This window comes from Salmo salar, chromosome ssa10 (genome assembly GCF_905237065.1).
Source record: "Salmo salar chromosome ssa10, Ssal_v3.1, whole genome shotgun sequence".
Taxonomy (NCBI): Eukaryota; Metazoa; Chordata; class Actinopteri; order Salmoniformes; family Salmonidae; genus Salmo; species Salmo salar.
The window spans coordinates 123970645-123991829 of record NC_059451.1 but is presented as its reverse complement, the minus strand read 5'-3'; the positions used below and the strand labels follow the sequence as shown (position 1 = coordinate 123991829).

The window sequence follows — 21185 nt, the reverse complement described above, 5'->3', positions numbered from 1 at the left end:
ATCAACAACAATATGGATTGAGAGAAGGGGGGCTGGAGAGGTAGGTGTGTAAATAAAGCCGTCGGTAAAATGTGCAATAAAACGTACTATAGATATAAGGAACAGTTCATATCATCTGCAATATACTGAGGTGGACACAACACATACAGATATATATCTATATATATGTAGAAAGGAATATTGATAAGCATTATAGATCTCAGTTCTCTCCCAACACATTCTAGATCTCAGCTATCTCCCAACACATTCTAGATCTCAGTTATCTCCCAACACATTATAGATCTCAGTTATCTCCCAACACATTCTAGATCTCAGTTCTCTCCCAACACATTCTAGATCTCAGTATCTCAGTTATCTCCCAACACATTATAGATCTCAGTATCTCAGTTATCTCCCATCACATTATAGATCTCAGTTCTCTCCCAACACATTCTAGATCTCAGTTCTCTCCCAACACATTATAGATCTCAGTATCTCAGTTATCTCCCATCACATTATAGATCTCAGTTATCTCCCAACACATTATAGATCTCAGTTCTCTCCCAACACATTCTAGATCTCAGTATCTCAGTTCTCTCCCAACACATTATAGATCTCAGTTATCTCCCAACACATTATAGATCTCAGTTATCTCCCAACACATTATACATCTCAGTTCTCTCCCAACACATTCTAGATCTCAGTTCTCTCCCAACACATTATAGATCCCAGTATCTCAGTTCTCTCCCAACACATTATAGATCTCAGTTCTCTCCCAACACATTCTAGATCTCAGTTCTCTCCCAACACATTCTAGATCTCAGTTATCTCCCAACACATTCTAGATCTCAGTTCTCTCCCAACACATTCTAGATCTCAGTTATCTCCCAACATGTCATGACAATAATAATAAAACACTGAAGAGCTGAGTTGCACGTTAACGGTGCAACAGTTGATCCGTCCCAAATGGCACACTATTCCCTATATAGTGCACTACGCTTTACCAAATGTAGGTCAAAAGTAGTGCACTATGTAGGGAATAGTGTGCCATTAGGGAATGAATCAGTACAACTGAAGAGCTGCATCAGTCTGGCAAGATCAACTCTTGGATGGTTCACAACTTCATCCAGCTAAATCAAGACAAGACCGAGGTACTTATTGTTGCATCCAAAGCACAGAGAGAGAATCTGGCCGTAAATTTGAACTCATAAACTCACAGGCAATAAAGATAAAACACCAGGTATAAAACCTAGATGGCATTTTAGATTCTGAACTCAATTTCGAAATCACACATTGGGAATGTGACCAAAATAGCTTTTTACCACCTGAGGAACATTCCCAGGGTGCGGCCGTTTCTCTCTCAGGCTGATAGAGAGAGACTCATCGCTTTTATTACAAGCAGGCTTGACTTCTGTAATGCTCTCCTGTCTGGTCTACCCAAGAAAGCCATTGGTCAACTGTAAAACATACAGAATGCTGCAGAACGGGTACTGACCAAGACCAGACAGAGAGAACACATTACACTGGTTTAATGGTCTCTGTACTGTAAAACATACAGAATGCTGCGCGTGGGTACTGAAACAGACAGAAATTACACTGGTTTAATGGTTTAAAACATACAGAATGCTGCAGCGTGGGTACTGACCAAGACCAGACAGAGAGAACACATTACACTGGTTTTAAGGTCTCTGTACTGGCTGCCTGTGAGTTCTAGAATTCATTTTAAGATTCTTCTTTTGGTTTTTAAATCAACCCACGATTGTGCACCACAATACATGTCAGACATGTTTTAAGTTATGTCCCCAGTAGGTCCCTCAGGTCCTCTGGCCTTTTAACTATCCCAAAGCCCAGGACCAAGAGGCATGGAGAGAGCAGCCTTTTAACTATCCCAAAGCCCAGGACCAAGAGGCATGGAGAGAGCAGCCTTTTAACTATCCCAAAGCCCAGGACCAAGAGGCATGGAGAGACAGCCTTATGACTATCCCAAAGCCCAGGACCAAGAGGCATGGAGAGAGCAGCCTTTTAACTATCCCAAAGCCCAGGACCAAGAGGCATGGAGAGAGCAGCCTTTTAACTATCCCAAAGCCCAGGACCAAGAGGCATGGAGAGAGCAGCCTTTTAACTATCCCAAAGCCCAGGACCAAGAGGCATGGAGAGAGCAGCCTTTTAACTATCCCAAAGCCCAGGACCAAGAGGCATGGAGAGAGCAGCCTGTAGTTATTATGCCCCCAGACTCTGGAATAGCCTTCCAGAGGACCTGAGGGGGGACGAAACTGTGGACATATTTAAAATATATCTTAAAACACGTCTTTTTTAGTTTTGCTTTTTCTTAGTGTGCTTTTTAGTCATTCAGTTTTAGTCATTCTTTTGTTTTTATCAAAATATTTCAGCTTTTATTTTCATTGTTTTTAATTAGTTTTATTTTTTCCTGTGAAGCACATTGCATTGTATTCCATGTCTGAAATGTGCTGTATAAATAAAGCTTGATTTGATTTGAATGGTGTGGCAGGCTTTCAGTGACGTAACAAACGCATTTACAACGAAGCTACAAAAAAAAATATATATATATACTTCAATCCCCAAAGAGCCTAGAGAACAACAAACAGATAGTTTTAGTACATTGAATGACTGAAATAAAATAAAAATAAAAATAGTACAATATTGTAGTATAGTACACCATTTTTAGTTCACTATTGAAATCACAACTAGATTGTAATTTTACATTAAGTAAAATTGTGTGCCTTTCACCAGTTCTTTACAAGTAGTTTTGTGGTAGTGAAAGAAGTGTTCTGATGCCGGATTTGAACGGTAGAGAAGTAGGGGAAGATTTCATACGTTCTAACTTTTTGTCTAGCTTTTTTGGGAAAGTGGTAAAAAATGTAAGTTGTTTTAAAAAGTTATCAAAGAAAAGCAGTCGGTGCAGTTCCTCAAACAGCTGTATCTTTAGATTGCTAGAGTTATTCCTGTTCTGATTTCATATTTAAATAGGAGAGAAAACGGGCTAAGATTTCATATGCTCTTATTAAACTTGTGGAAAGTGGTCAAAGTAGCTGATTTCTGTCAAAAGTCACATTGTTTACATATTGTCTCATTCTTAGAATGTAATGTGCACACCATCGAGATCCTATTAAATGACTATGTCATAAACCCTCACGGTTCTAGAATGGGATGAAAATGTCAGCCATATTGGTCAGGGAGAAATCCAAACCTCTCTGATCGGAATGAACGGTAGCGGAGGTATAATACTGATTTTACTTATACATGAAAATAGAAGTACAGCATGTGATATATCAGAAATTGTGTAATTAAATTATTGTCAAGCTAAAATATTGTCACATATTATAAATTCAGTTTATTCGAGTTTTATACACATTTTCTGTACAAATAGCTTCTAAAATATATGTAAACAGACCATAAATGTCCCCAAGCAAATAATTGTAAAGCTGTGAGTGCTATTATATGATGCAATATCAGTACTTGTTGCATTTACAACTTGTCTAGTTCCTGTCACAACCACAGCATGGTTGATCAACTCCCTGACCAAAATGGCTGACGATTATCCCATCATAAGAAGGTTAATATCCATTCTAGTATTCTAAGGCACTGCATCTCAGTGCAAGAGGTGTCACTACAGTCTCTGGTTTGAATCCAGGCTGTATCACATCCGGCCGTGATTGGGAGTCTCATAGGGCGGCGCACAATTGGCCCAGCGTCGTCCGGGTTTGACCGGGGTAGGCCGTCATTGTAAATAAGAATTTGTTCTTAACGTGCCTAGTTAAATAAAGGTTAAATAACAAAATAAATGTAAAAACAACTATAATTTGAAAGTTCTGTGACAGTTAATTTAACAGTGGAAAGTTACCTTAATAAAATGCAGTTGATGCGATTACTAAAACAGCTGTACCTCTTGATTGGTTAAAAGTTATTCCTGCTCTGTTTTTAGATTTGAAGAACAGAGAAGTAGAGGAAGATTTTTATTCAAATTGTTTTTCTATCTTATTTGGGAAAGAGGTCAAAGTAGATCGATTGTTGCATTCACAGCGAAATGGAATGTTGGAAGTCACGGTGTCACGATGTTCTACTCTGCGTGTGTGAGTATCCATAGCAACGGACACCGCAGAGCTGACGTCAGCTAGCTACTTTTCATCACTCTAAACCGCCGACAAAAACAGCTGTAACTTTCGGTTTGGTAGAAGATATTTCTGCTCTGATTTCGAATTTGAATAGCAGAGAAGTAGAAGAACAATTCACCTTTTTTTTTTTTTTTTGTGGTCTTAATAAGTATTTCGGGAAAGTGGTCCAAATTTCAGTTGTTTATAAAACGCTACAGAAAATGTAGTTTATGTTGTTACTAAAACAGCTGTATCGTTCGATTGGTAGAATATATTTTGGTTGTATTTCAGATTTGAATATCAGAGAAGTAGAGTCTAAATTGAGAAGCACATTTCCTCAGTGTTGATCTGACAAGGTTACCTTTACAGTAAAGTCTTACAGAATATTGCTTGTAAACCAACATTTATCTCAGTGCCCTCGCTTCTGCTTTGCCTGGTCTTTGGGGATCTAGGTAACCAGGTAACAGTAAAGCAATGTTGAAAGGGCAATCAGTAGTTGCTACAGCTGTTTTTGTACTTAATATGTCCCCATTGATTATTGAAGATTAATTTATAATAATAAACTACTTATATATATATATACTTATATACTTATATATGCTCTAACTTTTGTTTAACTTGTTGGGAAAGAGGTTAAAGTAGCAGATTTTTGTGAATGAAATGTTGGACGTCATAATGTCACAATGGAAGCTTTAGAATGTTTAAGAAATCCCATTTAAAGTGGATGCAGTTTATAAGTTTAATAAAAAAAAGGTCAATAGTTTAAATGTTATCAAACATTTGTACGCAAGCAACTTTATCTCAGATCAGTCTACACTTTTTAAAGTTTGAATGGCTTTCCAAATATTAAAAACAACAATAAAAAGTTAGAAATCATTTGGACAATATTAAAAAGTGGCTTCATCAATTATCATTGATTCGGGTTTTTTGTTTTTTTTGTACAGAACCTATTGCAGATTAGACTGGTCTTCAGATATAGTATCAGTACTTTCACCAGCCCAAATATTTAACACCAAGACCACAGTGATATGATATTGTCCATATTTTGCAAAAAAGAATGTTGGTTATTATGATAGCTCTATTTTCCTTCTACGTTTGGGGATAACTAGATACTGCATTTATGCTGCCCCCTATAGAGAAAACACCACCAGGGACAAGGCAATTAGAGTCCACACAGAGCTATAAGCTGATTGGCTGAATGGCAATTACAACCAATCACAGGCAGGGATGACTGGGCTGTTCAGGTAAAATCCAATGGGAGTGTTAGTATTGTAAAATTGTATATAGTGCACAACTTAAGATATTCTATGGGTCTTGGACTGAAACACGTTTAAATATAAATGTAAGATGTCATTTAAGCTGTAATTCATATTATAAACTGGTTGGTTCGAAGCCCTGAATGCTGATTGGCTGATAGCCGTGGTAAATATCAGACCGTATACCACGGGTATGACAAAACATTTTATTTTTTACTGCTTTAATTACGTTGGTAACTAGTTTATAATAGCAATAAGACACCTCCAGGGGTTTGTGATGTATGGCCAATATACCATGGCCAATATACCATGGCCAATATACCACGGCCAATATACCACGGCCAAGGGCTGCGTTGCGTGGTGCCTAAGAACAGCCCTCAGCCGTGGTATATTGGCCATATAACCACAGCTCCTGGAGCCTTACTGCTTAAATATATTACATAACAGCTGGTAACAACAATAAGGTATGGAGCATTTTGTTTCTTTAATGAGCACGCTTGGTAAACTTTGAATAGTCTTAACTTTGAATGGTCTTAACTTTGAATAGTCTTAACTTTGAATGGTCTTAACTTTGAATGGTCTTAACTTTGAATAGTCTTAACTTTGAATAGTCTTAACTTTGAATGGTCTTAACTTTGAATGGTCTTAACTTTGAATAGTCTTAACTTTGAATAGTCTTAACTTTGAATAGTCTTAAGTGATCCTTTGTTTTCTTGAGAGCGCATAATAATCCAGCTTGCTTTTTTTTCCCCCATTAGGAACAACCTATTTTTTTCTTACATGTTTTATTATCACAAAGATATGTAATTAATATTAAATGTGATTTATAGGCAATAGTTGTCATTCGCATGATCATTCTGACACTATGGAGGTTTAATGGAGATAACTACCATATATATATATATATATACTCTGACAATAGATCTACCCTGTAATTCATGCCCATATTAACAAACAAAAAAATAATATAAATATATATATATATATATATATATATATATATATAAAAACATTAAAATAATCATCATCGTTTGAGAACATGGTATTTTGTTGCATCAATTCCACTGGAATGTCGTGTTGCAACTTTGCCATCAACATCTCTCTCCTAGTACTCTTACTACTGTGCTCACAACCATAGAATTACATTCAACACAACAAGGACGATTAAAGAGGCTATATGCAACTTGGTTTCCTCTAAAGGGGGGGGTCTTAAAGCCAAAAAGGGGTCAAAGAAAGAAGAACATTGGTGGAAAGTCATAACCCAACGACAACGACCAAATATTCAAACGATCCATCAAACGATCAAAACCTTATTTCGTGACGAGAGGTGATCCCAGAGTCTTTTCGGTGTGCTGTGAACGACGTAGTCGTGAGAGAGGGAAAGGCAGAGATCCGATTGGTTAACGTTCTTAGTTGCCAGGCAGGAAGCCGAGGATGTATTCTCCCACCCCGAAGAAGTAGACCACCTGGGCGATACCAAATAAGGGCGCGATGACCAGGGCACGGCAGTACGCCCCTTTCAGGAACGCAGAGGGGCCCTCGTTCTTCATGATTTTACTGATGGGGGAGAGGTAAGAAGAGAAACACATGGGTAACGCCGATGAGCAACAACATATCAGTGAATAGTTTTACCTCGTTACTAATTATGTGTTTCAACTGAATATGGCAGATGTGTTATCATATAGAGTATAAAATGTATTCATTCTGTATTCAAATTGTTGTCACCACACACCAAAAAAAACATAGTGATGCTGATTATAACAGTGTTCTGGTAGAGGGATAGATTTTCCTCAAATACTTTATGTTAACTGGCTACAAAGTATTTTATTTATTTATTTAACCTTTATTTAACTAGGCAAGTCAGTCACCCAGGCCAAACCCGGACTCCCAATCACGGCCTGGATTCGAACCAGATCCTGCAGTGACGCCTCTTGCACTGAGACGCAGTGTCTTAGACCGCTGCGCCACTCGGGAGTCCGAAGAAGCTTCTGTCTTCCTGGCAGAATAAAATCCCGATGTTGTCCACCAATCCAGTGGGCATTTGCTTCGTAAACTCAATCACATGTGTGCTACAGAAACACTGCTAACCAAACAGTGCTAGGTGGCTGTACTACAGAAACACTGCTAACCAAACAACAGTGCTAGGTGGCTGTGCTACAGAAACACCGCTAACCAAACAACAGTGCTAGGTGGCTGTGCTACAGAAACACCGCTAACCAAACAACAGTGCTAGGTGGCTGTACTACAGAAAAACTGCTAACCAAACAACAGTGCTAGGTGGCTGTGCTACAGAAACACTGCTAACCAAACAGTGCTAGGTGGCTGTACTACAGAAACACTGCTAACCAAACAACAGTGCTAGGTGGCTGTGCTACAGAAACACCGCTAACCAAACAACAGTGCTAGGTGGCTGTGCTACAGAAACACCGCTAAGCAAACAACAGTGCTAGGTGGCTGTACTACAGAAAAACTGCTAACCAAACAACAGCGCTAGGTGGCTGTGCTACAGAAACACTGCTAACCAAACAACAGCGCTAGGTGGCTGGGCACTTGAATGAAAGGGTAACTACACTCAACAATCTCCTGATGTGGTAATATGTATTGTACTATACTATATAATAAATATTATATATATACATATACTATACTGTACTATACTTACAACATCCAATTTTGATTGTTTTTTATCCAAAACAAAAAGTGTGATTTTTAGAGTGAAATCCTGAAAAAAACAGGGGGTGGGAATCCTGAACAACGTCAATGCACCAAAATCGACATCCCCCATGTGTTGAGATTTACCTGATACAGTCAGTCACCCCACTGTACGTTTCCTCTGTACTCCCTCTGTTCATAGACTGGATTCTGGTCTTTATCACTGTCAATACACAACAGCACCATGGTAACACTACAACACATTGATTCAACTAGGAACATACGATTGGTGTCCCGTATGGCTCAGTTGGTAGAGCATGGTGTTTGCAACGCCAGGGTTGTGGGTTTGATTCCCACGGGGGACCAGTATGGGAAGAAAAAAAAAAAAAGAAATGTATGCATTCACTACTGTAAGATCCAGGCCATTTTAAACTCAGAGAGACATAACATAGTATGTCATTTAGCAGACACTCTTATCCAGAGCGACTTAAATGCATACATTTCATATATATATATTTTTTTTCTTCCCCATACTGGTCCCACGTGGGAATCGAACCCACAACCCTGGCGTTGCAAACACCATGCTCTAGCGACTGAGCCACACATTGTAACACATTCTAGTGTCTTATAACAAGTTATAACAAGTTTGAAAGAAAAATCCCCAAAGTCTCACCATCTACAGGGTTGACAGCGGCGGTGCTGCCAAACCCATATCGCTACGGTATTATTATAATCAATATGATAATATTATCAGATTATATCTCACCATCTACAGGGTTGACAGCCACAGCGGCCGTGCTGCCAGCCAGACAGCCTGCCAGGAATGACACATAGAAGGGTGCGGGGCCCTCCGCTCCTCTCTTCCCCAGGTTGTTGAGGTTGGCAAACAGAGGGAAGTAGATGATGGAGAATGGAACATCCCTGAGAAGAGAGAAGAGAGAAGAGAGAGAGAGAGAGAGGTAGGAGAAACGAGAGATGAGCAGAGGAGAGTTTTTTATCATATTGTCATACCTTCAGCGTTGTAGCCAGAGCATTGTGGGTGACGGTGTATCTATGGGATGGACTTTCATTGTATTTCCTTGATTCCCTCGATTCCTCGCGTCCTCTTTCCTCGACTCCTCAAAACGCCTTGGAGGAGAAGATCCAAGGTCCCCTTAGTCTCTGACCGTTTTTCCTCTATACATTTTGAGAAGGAGACGAGGAGAGAGGACGGACGGTAGGAATCCAGGAAATACATTTGAGATAGAGCCAATGAGTCGAGGGTGGTTGGTGGTCAGAACAGTGTTTGAGTTTGAGTTTATTTTTACAGGGACAGTGCACATTAATCAACGTTTCAGTAAAAGTGCCTGTTTTAGCCAGCCGGCTAATTTTCAACCGCAGTCCCTGGGCAGGTTATTAAAAACAATTACAATACAGACAATCACTGAGCAGTGAGCACACGCAGAGCAACATAGGACAAGCAAGACGTAGCATACAGACAGAGCAACATAGAACAAGCAAGACATAGCATACAGACAGAGCAACATAGGACAAGCAAGATGTAGCATACAGACAGAGCAACATAGGACAAGCAAGACGTAGCATACAGACAGAGCAACATAGGACAAGCAAGATGTAGCATACAGACAGAGCAACATAGGACAAGCAAGATGTAGCATACAGACAGAGCAACATAGAACAAGCAAGACATAGCATACAGACAGAGCAACATAGAACAAGCAAGACATAGCATACAGACAGAGCAACATAGGACAAGCAAGACATAGCACACAGACAGAACATCATAGGACAAGCAAGATGTAGCATACAGACAGAGCAACATAGAACAAAAAGCAACAAGACAAAATCCATAAAAGCAACAAAGTGTTCCCACACCTCACAAGCTACAGACAACAGACAACATGGAAAGCGGCAATACACAGCTAGGGATTATGTTCACAAGTCTGACTGACCTTTAGCCATGTCTTCATGCATTTTGTGAAAGTGTGATATGTGGTGCAGTTATGTGTGTCTGATGGCAGTGTATTCCAGACATGGGAAGCTCTCACAGAGAAAGCGGATATACTAAAGGTGCTTTTCCTTAAGGGAACTATACAGTCACCTCTCATGGCAGACCTTGTGGATCTGCTGCCATGTGGTATTATGTTGTTTACCTGAGCAGTGTGGCCCCAAGGCCCTTGTACAGCCCAGCGATTCCCTTCTCCTTAAGCAGTTCCCTAGTTAGTTGCATGGCGGTGGGGGACTTGGTCGGCACAGTCCCAGGTACTGCTGTCTCTGGCATCAGCTTCCTCTGGGCCTCTGATAGAAGGACAGACAGGAGCTCTTAAAATCTCTGACCGATTCTCCTCTACCTCATTGAAATATATTTTATTTTCTTACTAGCGCTGACCTTTTCTGATAGTTGATTTGTTAAGGAAGAATTGTACTATTATTGTAATTAAAATGGATGCACTAACTTTTCTGTCTGTCTGTGGACAATATAGTGTCCATCCATCCACCCAGTTTGCAGCTATTTAGGCGAGATAAGACTTTAGAATGGTTTGTACTTGGATTTTAGTCATTTAGCAGACGCTCTTATCCAGAGCATACATTTCATAAATTTTTCTCCGTACTGGTCCCCCGTGGGAATCGAACCCACAACCCTGGCATTGCAAACACCATGCTCTACCAACTGAGCCACACGGGACCACGTACTCGCTCATGTAAAGTCTGACAATGCATTATAACTGCATCATAATGCATTATAACTGCAGGCTGTTACCACATGGAATGCATGAATAACTCAATGAGCATGTGATGGTAGGCAAATACAACAAGGGGACTAGATTAGACAGTAGAGTAGCTAGGATCCGTACGTGGATCCTATATTGACCACACGGTGGCAGAATTTATCCATATTTCAACATGAGGTCAGAGTGACCCTTCCATTTTGCAGCTCCATCTCTCTCTTACCAATCCTCCTCCATCTCTCTAAATATCTTACAGATTGTTTTTCCATCTCTCTAAATGGTTCTATTCAGTCTGTATCACTGATAGAGAAATGGAACGGTAATTTCCTATTGAGCTGACATCTGCAGCGTTTACCGTGAATGCCGTCTCCACTAAAGCGAGAACATTGCCTTTAAATCTAAATCACGCTGTAGTACAGGACTTCCGTAATATGGATTTAATGGAGCCCTAAATCTCCTACCGATCCTCCTCCATCTCTATCTCTATCTCTTACTGACCCTCCTCCATCTCTATATCTCTCCTCCATCTCTATATCTCTCTTACTGATTCTCCACTATCTATCTCCTACTGATTCTCCACTATCTATCTCTTACTGATTCTCCACTATCTATCTCTTACTGATTCTCCACTATCTATCTCCTACTGATTCTCCACTATCTCTTACTGATTCTCCACTATCTATCTCCTACTGATTCTCCTCTATCCATCTCTTACTGATTCTCCTCTATCTATCTCCTACTGATTCTCCACTATCTCCTACTGATTCTCCACTATCTATCTCCTGATTCTCCACTATCTCCTACTGATTCTCCACTATCTATCTCCTACTGATTCTCCACTATCTCCTACTGATTCTCCACTATCCATCTCCTACTGATTCTCCACTATCTATCTCCTACTGATTCTCCACTATCTCTTACTGATTCTCCCCTATCTATCTCCTACTGATTCTCCACTATCTCCTACTGATTCTCCACTATCTATCTCTTACTGATTCTCCACTATCTATCTCCTACTGATTCTCCTCTATCTCCTACTGATTCTCCACTATCTATCTCTTACTGATTCTCCACTATCTATCTCCTACTGATTCTCCTCTATCTCCTACTGATTCTCCACTATCTATCTCCTACTGATTCTCCTCTATCTCTTACTGATTCTCCACTATCTATCTCCTACTGATTCTCCTCTATCTCTTACTGATTCTCCACTATCTCCTACTGATTCTCCACTATCTATCTCTTACTGATTCTCCTCTATCTCCTACTGATTCTCCACTATCTCCTACTGATTCTCCTCTATCTATCTCCTACTGATTCTCCTCTCTAAATCTCTTACCAATTCTCCCAGCATCTTGAAGCTGAATCTTCAACATCTCCATAGGAGTCGTGACGATGACCTGTGACGATAAACAGAAATACAAGATGAAAAACCACTATATCTGACAGGAACATTTGGAGAAGTGTGATAACCAGGGGTATATAGAGGCTGACATGAAGAAGCCAGGGGATATCATGGGATATTTTCTAGGGCATAGATAGGCATTTATTACTTAAGACTTCATGTAAACTACACCACACTACACCAACACTACACTAAACTACACCAACACAACACTGATCCAAACTACACCACACTGCACTACACCAACACTACACTAAACTACACCACACTGCACTACACCAACACTACACTAAACTACACCACACTACACTGATCCAAACTACACCACACTACACTACACTAAACTACACCAAACTAAACCACACAACACTACACTATACTAAACAACACTACACAACACAACACTACACTACACTACACTACACAACACTACACTAAACAACACTACACTAAACAACACTACACTACACAACACTACACTAAACAACACTACACTACACTACACTACACTACACTAAACAACACTACACTACACAACACTAAACAACACTAAACCACACAACAATACACTACACTAAACAACACTACACTACACAACACTACACTAAACAACACTAAACCACACAACACTACACTACACTGCATTACACATCACTACACTAAACAACACTACACTACACTACACTACACTAAACTACACCAAACTAAACCACACAACACTACACTACACTAAACAACACTAAACTACACCAAACTAAACTACACAACACTACACTACACAACACTACACTAAACAACACTACACTACACAACACTACACTACACTGCATTACACATCACTACACTAAACAACACTACACTACACTACACTACACTAAACTACACCAAACTAAACCACACAACACTACACTACAATAAACAACACTAAACTACACCAAACTAAACTACACAACACTACACTACACAACACTACACTAAACAACACTACACTAAACAACACTACACTACACTGCATTACACATCACTACACTAAACAACACTACACTACACAACACTACACTAAACAACACTACACTAAACAACACTACACTACACTGCATTACACATCACTACACTAAACAACACTACACTACACAACACTACACTAAACAACACTACACTAAACAACACTACACTACACTGCATTACACATCACTACACTACACCACACAACACTACACTAGAGCAATGTTTAAAAGTCTCTCTTCCCATGAGAGCAGCAAGGACATTATAGCTGTCAACTCAGAAGCTCCTATTTGTGTTACATGGTGCATCTTACAATGAGGCTATCAACGCATGCTAATAGGAAGGACATACAACTCTCTACCCAAGGCTTTTACTTCTAACATATAGTTAAATGCACTAAAGAGGAACAGTGGGGACATACCTCCAGAACACTATAACGATATGGAACACTATAACAATATAAAACACTATAATATAGAACACTATAACAATATGGAACACTATAACAATATAGAACACTATAACACTATAACAATATAGAACACTATAACTATATAGAACACTATAACAATATGGAACACTATAACAATATAGAACACTATAACACTATAACAATATAGAACACTATAACTATATAGAACACTATAACTATATAGAACACTATAACAATATAAAACACTATAACGATATGGAACACTATAACAATATAAAACACTATAACAATATAGAACACTATATCACTATAACAATATAGAACACTATAACTATATAGAACACTATAACAATATAAAACACTATAACAATATAGAACACTATAACACTATAACAATATATAACACTATAACTATATAGAACACTATAACTATATAGAACACTATAACAATATAAAACACTATAACGATATGGAACACTATAACAATATAAAACACTATAACAATATAGAACACTATAACAATATAAAACACTATAACGATATGGAACACTATAACAATATAAAACACTATAACAATATGGAACACTATAACAATATGGAACACTATAACAATATAGAACACTATAACAATATGTAACACTATAACAATATAGAACACTATAACACTATAACAATATGGAACACTATAACAATATAGAACACTATAACAATATGGAACGTTATAACAATATGTAACACTATAACACTATAACAATATAGAACACTATAACAATATGGAACGTTATAACAATATAGAACACTATAACAATATAGAACACTATAACACTATAACAATATAGAACACTTTAACACTATAACAATATAGAACACTATAACAATATGGAACATTATAACAATATAGAACACTATAACAATATGGAACATTATAACAATATAGAACACTATAACAATATAGAACACTATAACAATATAGAACACTATAACAATATAGAACACTATAACACTATAACAATATGGAACACTATAACAATATAAAACACTATAACAATATAGAACACTATAACTATATAGAACACTATAACAATATAGAACACTATAACAATATAGAACACTTTAACAATATGGAACAATGTAACAATATGTAACACTATAACACTATAACAATATGGAACACTATAACAATATGTAACACTATAACACTATAACAATATGTAACCTTATAACAATATGTAACACTATAACACTATAACAATATGGAACACTATAACAATATGGAACGTTATAACAATATATAACACTATAACACTATAACAATATGGAACACTATAACAATATAAAACACTATAACAATATAGAACACTATAACTATATAGAACACTATAACAATATAGAACACTATAACAATATAGAACACTTTAACAATATGGAACATTATAACAATATGTAACACTATAACACTATAACAATATGGAACACTATAACAATATGTAACACTATAACACTATAACAATATAGAACACTATAACAATATGGAACATTATAACAATATGGAACACTATAACACTATAACAATATAGAACACTATAACAATATGGAAAACTATAACAATATAGAACACTATAACAATATGGAACACTATAACAATATAGAACACTATAACAATATAGAACACTATAACAATATGGAACACTATAACAATATAGAACACTATAACAATATAGAACACTATAACAATATGGAACACTATAACAATATGGAACACTATAACAATATGGAACACTATAACACTATAACAATATGGAACACTATAACAATATGGAACAATATAACAATATGGAACACTATAACACTATAACAATATGGAACACTATAACAATATATAACACTATAACAATATGGAACACTATAACACTATAACGATATGGAACACTATAACAATATGGAACACTATAACAATATGGAACACTATAACAATATGGAACACTATAACAATATGGAACACTATAACACTATAACAATATGGAACACTATAACAATATGGAACACTATAACACTATAACAATATGGAACACTATAACAATATATAACACTATAACAATATGGAACACTATAACACTATAACGATATGGAACACTATAACAATATGGAACACTATAACAATATGGAACATTATAACAATATATAACACTATAACAATATGGAACACTATAACAATATATAACACTATAACAATATATAACACTATAACACTATAACAATATGGAACACTATAACAATATATAACACTATAACAATATGGAACACTATAACACTATAACAATATGGAACACTATAACACTATAACAATATGGAACACTATAACAATATGGAACACTATAATACTATAACAATATGGAACACTATAACAATATATAACACTATAACAATATGGAACACTATAACACTATAACGATATGGAACACTATAACAATATGGAACACAATAACAATATGGAACACTATAACAATATGGAACACTATAACACTATAACAATATGGAACACTATAACAATATGGAACACTATAACACTATAACAATATGGAACAATATAACAATATATAACACTATAACAATATGGAACACTATAACACTATAACGATATGGAACACTATAACAATATGGAACACTATAACACTATAAAAATATGGAACACTATAACAATATGGAACACTGTAACAATATGGAACACTATAACACTATAACAATATGGAACACTATAACAATCTGGAACACTATAACAATATGGAACACTATAACACTATAACAATATGGAACACTATAACACTATAACAATATGGAACACTATAACAATCTGGAACACTATAACAATATGGAACACTATAACAATATGGAACACTATAACACTATAACAATATGGAACACTATAACTATATAGAACACTATAACGATATGGAACACTATAACAATATAACAACATGGAACACGGAACACTATAACAACATAGAACACTATAACAATATGGAACACTATAACAATATGGAACACTATAACAATATGGAACACGGATCACTATAACAATATGGAACACGGAACAGTATAACAATATGGAACACTATAACTATATAGAACACTATAACGATATGGAACACTATAACAATATGGAACACTATAACAATATGGAACACGGATCACTATAACAATATGGAACACTATAACAATATGGAACACTATAACAATATGGAACATGGATCACTATAACAATATGGAACACTATAACAATATGGAACATTATAACAATATGGAACACTATAACAATATGGAACACGGAACACTATAACAATATGGAACACTATAACTATATAGAACACTATAACGATATGGAACACTATAACAATATGGAACACTATAACAATATGGAACACGGATCACTATAACAATATGGAACACTATAACAATATGGAACATTATAACAATATGGAACACTATAACAATATGGAACACGGATAACTATAACAATATGGAACACGGATCACTATAACAATATGGAACACGGAACACTATGACAATATGGAACACTATAACAATATGGAACACGGAAAACTATAACAATATGGAACATTATAACAATATATAACACTATAACTATATAGAACACTATAACAATATGGAACACTATAACAATATAGAAGACTATAACACTATAACAATATAGAACACTATAACAATATGGAACACTATAACAATATGGAACACTATAACAATATGGAACACTATAACAATATAGAACACTATAACACTATAACAATATAGAACACTATAACTATATAGAACACTATAACAATATAGAACACTATAACAATATTGAACACTATAACAATATAACAATATAGAACACTATAACAATATGGAACACTATAACAATATAGAACACTATAACAATATGGAACACTATAACAATATGGAACACTAGAACACTATAACTATATAGAACACTATAACAATATAGAACACTATAACAATATGGAACACTAGAACACTATAACAATATAGAACACTATAACAATATAGAACACTATAACAATATAGAACACTATAACACTATAACAATATGGAACACTATAACAATATAGAACACTATAACAATATGGAACACTATAACAATATGGAACACTATAACAATATGGAACACGGAACACTATAACAATATGGAACACTATAACTATATAGAACACTATAACGATATGGAACACTATAACAATATGGAACACTATAACAATATGGAACACTATAACAATATGGAACATTATAACAATATGGAACACTATAACAATATGGAACACGGATAACTATAACAATATGGAACACGGATCACTATAACAATATGGAACACGGAACACTATAACAATATGGAACACTATAACAATATGGAACACGGAAAACTATAACAATATGGAACATTATAACAATATATAACACTATAACTATATAGAACACAATAACAATATGGAACACTATAACAATATAGAACACTATAACACTATAACAATATAGAACACTATAACTATATAGAACACTATAACAATATAGAACACTATAACAATATGGAACACTATAACACTATAACAATATAGAACACTATAACAATATGGAACACTATAACAATATGGAACACTATAACAATATGGAACACTATAACAATATAGAACACTATAACACTATAACAATATAGAACACTATAACTATATAGAACACTATAACAATATAAAACACTATAACAATATTGAACACTATAACACTATAACAATATAGAACACTATAACAATATGGAACACTATAACAATATAGAACACTATAACAATATGGAACACTATAACAATATGGAACACTAGAACACTATAACTATATAGAACACTATAACAATATAGAACACTATAACAATATGGAACACTAGAACACTATAACAATATAGAACACTATAACAATATAGAACACTATAACAATGTAGAACACTATAACACTATAGCAATAAGGAACACTATAACAATTATAGAACACTATAACACTATAACAATATAGAACACTATAACTATATAGAACACTATAACAATATAGAACACTATAACAATATTGAACACTATAACAATATAGAACACTATAACAATATGGAACACTATAACAATATAGAACACTATAACAATATGGAACACTATAACAATATGGAACACTAGAACACTATAACTATAAAGAACACTATAACAATATAGAACACTATAACAATCTGGAACACTAGAACACTATAACAATATAGAACACTATAACAATATAGAACACTATAACAATATGGAACACTATAACAATATAGAACACTATAACAATATGGAACACTATAACAATATAGAACACTATAACTATATAGAACACTATAACAATCTGGAACACTATAACACTATAACAATATGGAACACTATAACAATATAGAACACTATAACAATCTGGAACACTAGAACACTATAACAATATAGAACACTATAACAATATAGAACACTATAACAATCTGGAACACTATAACACTATAACAATATAGAACACTATAACAATATAGAACACTATAACAATATGGAACACTATAACAATATAGAACACTATAACAATCTGGAACACTATAACACTATAACAATATGGAACACTATAACAATATGGAACACTATAACAATATAGAACACTATAACTATATAGAACACTATAACAATATAAAACACTATAACAATATAGAACACTATAACACTATAACAATATGGAACACTATAACAATATAGAACACTATAACAATATGGAACACTATAACAATATGGAACACTATAACAATATGGAACACTATAACAATATGGAACACTATAACAATATAGAACACTATAACAATATGGAACACTATAACAATATAGAACACTATAACAATATAGAACACTATAACAATATGGAACACTATAACACTATAACAGTATAGAACACTATAACTATATAGAACAATATAACAATATAGAACACTATAACAATATAGAACACTATAACAATATGGAACATTATAAAAATATGTAACACTATAACACTATAACAATATGGAACACTATAACAATATGTAACACTATAACACTATAACAATATAGAACACTATAACAATATGGAACACTATAACAATATAGAACACTATAACACTATAACAGTATAGAACACTATAACTATATAGAACAATATAACAATATATAACACTATAACAATATAGAACACCTATAACACTATAACAATATGGAACACTATAACAATATAGAACACTATAACAATATGGAACACTATAACAATATGGAACACTATAACAATATGGAACACGGAACACTATAACAATATGGAACACTATAACTATATAGAACACTATAACGATATGGAACACTATAACAATATGGAACACTATAACAATATAGAACACTATAACAATATGGAAAACTATAACAATATAGAACACTATAACAATATGGAACACTATAACAATATAGAACACTATAACAATATAGAACACTATAACAATATGGAACACTATAACAATATAGAACACTATAACAATATAGAACACTATAACAATATGGAACACTATAACAATATGGAACACTATAAAAATATGGAACACTATAACACTATAACAATATGGAACACTATAACAATATGGAACAATATAACAATATGGAACACTATAACACTATAACAATATGGAACACTATAACAATATATAACACTATAACAATATGGAACACTATAACACTATAACGATATGGAACACTATAACAATATGGAACACTATAACAATATGGAACACTATAACAATATGGAACACTATAACAATATGGAACACTATAACACTATAACAATATGGAACACTATAACAATATGGAACACTATAACACTATAACAATATGGAACACTATAACAATATATAACACTATAACAATATGGAACACTATAACACTATAACGATATGGAACACTATAACAATATGGAACACTATAACAATATGGAACATTATAACAATATATAACACTATAACAATATGGAACACTATAACAATATATAACACTATAACAATATATAACACTATAACACTATAACAATATGGAACACTATAACAATATATAACACTATAACAATATGGAACACTATAACACTATAACAATATGGAACACTATAACACTATAACAATATGGAACACTATAACAATATGGAACACTATAATACTATAACAATATGGAACACTATAACAATATATAACACTATAACAATATGGAACACTATAACACTATAACGATATGGAACACTATAACAATATGGAACACAATAACAATATGGAACACTATAACAATATGGAACACTATAACACTATAACAATATGGAACACTATAACAATATGGAACACTATAACACTATAACAATATGGAACACTATAACAATATATAACACTATAACAATATGGAACACTATAACACTATAACGATATGGAACACTATAACAATATGGAACACTATAACACTATAAAAATATGGAACACTATAACAATATGGAACACTGTAA

At 34.6% G+C, this 21185-nt stretch overlaps 1 protein-coding gene across 2 annotated transcripts in view; it reads right to left on the bottom strand.

The window, feature by feature from the left end:
- Positions 1-2337: 2337 nt before the first annotated feature.
- LOC106590745 (mitochondrial glutamate carrier 1) overlaps positions 2338-21185 on the bottom strand; it is a 103204-nt gene continuing 84356 nt past the window's right edge. For both annotated transcript variants that reach the window (XM_045688689.1, XM_045688690.1), the window contains exons 7-11: positions 12068-12128; positions 10153-10297; positions 8766-8920; positions 8147-8222; positions 2338-6904 (exon numbers count right to left, since the gene is read on the bottom strand). In XM_045688689.1, coding sequence (XP_045544645.1) covers positions 6757-6904; positions 8147-8222; positions 8766-8920; positions 10153-10297; positions 12068-12128 — 585 coding nt within the window. In that variant the 3' untranslated portion in view covers positions 2338-6756. The remainder of the gene's footprint in view (positions 6905-8146; positions 8223-8765; positions 8921-10152; positions 10298-12067; positions 12129-21185) is intronic.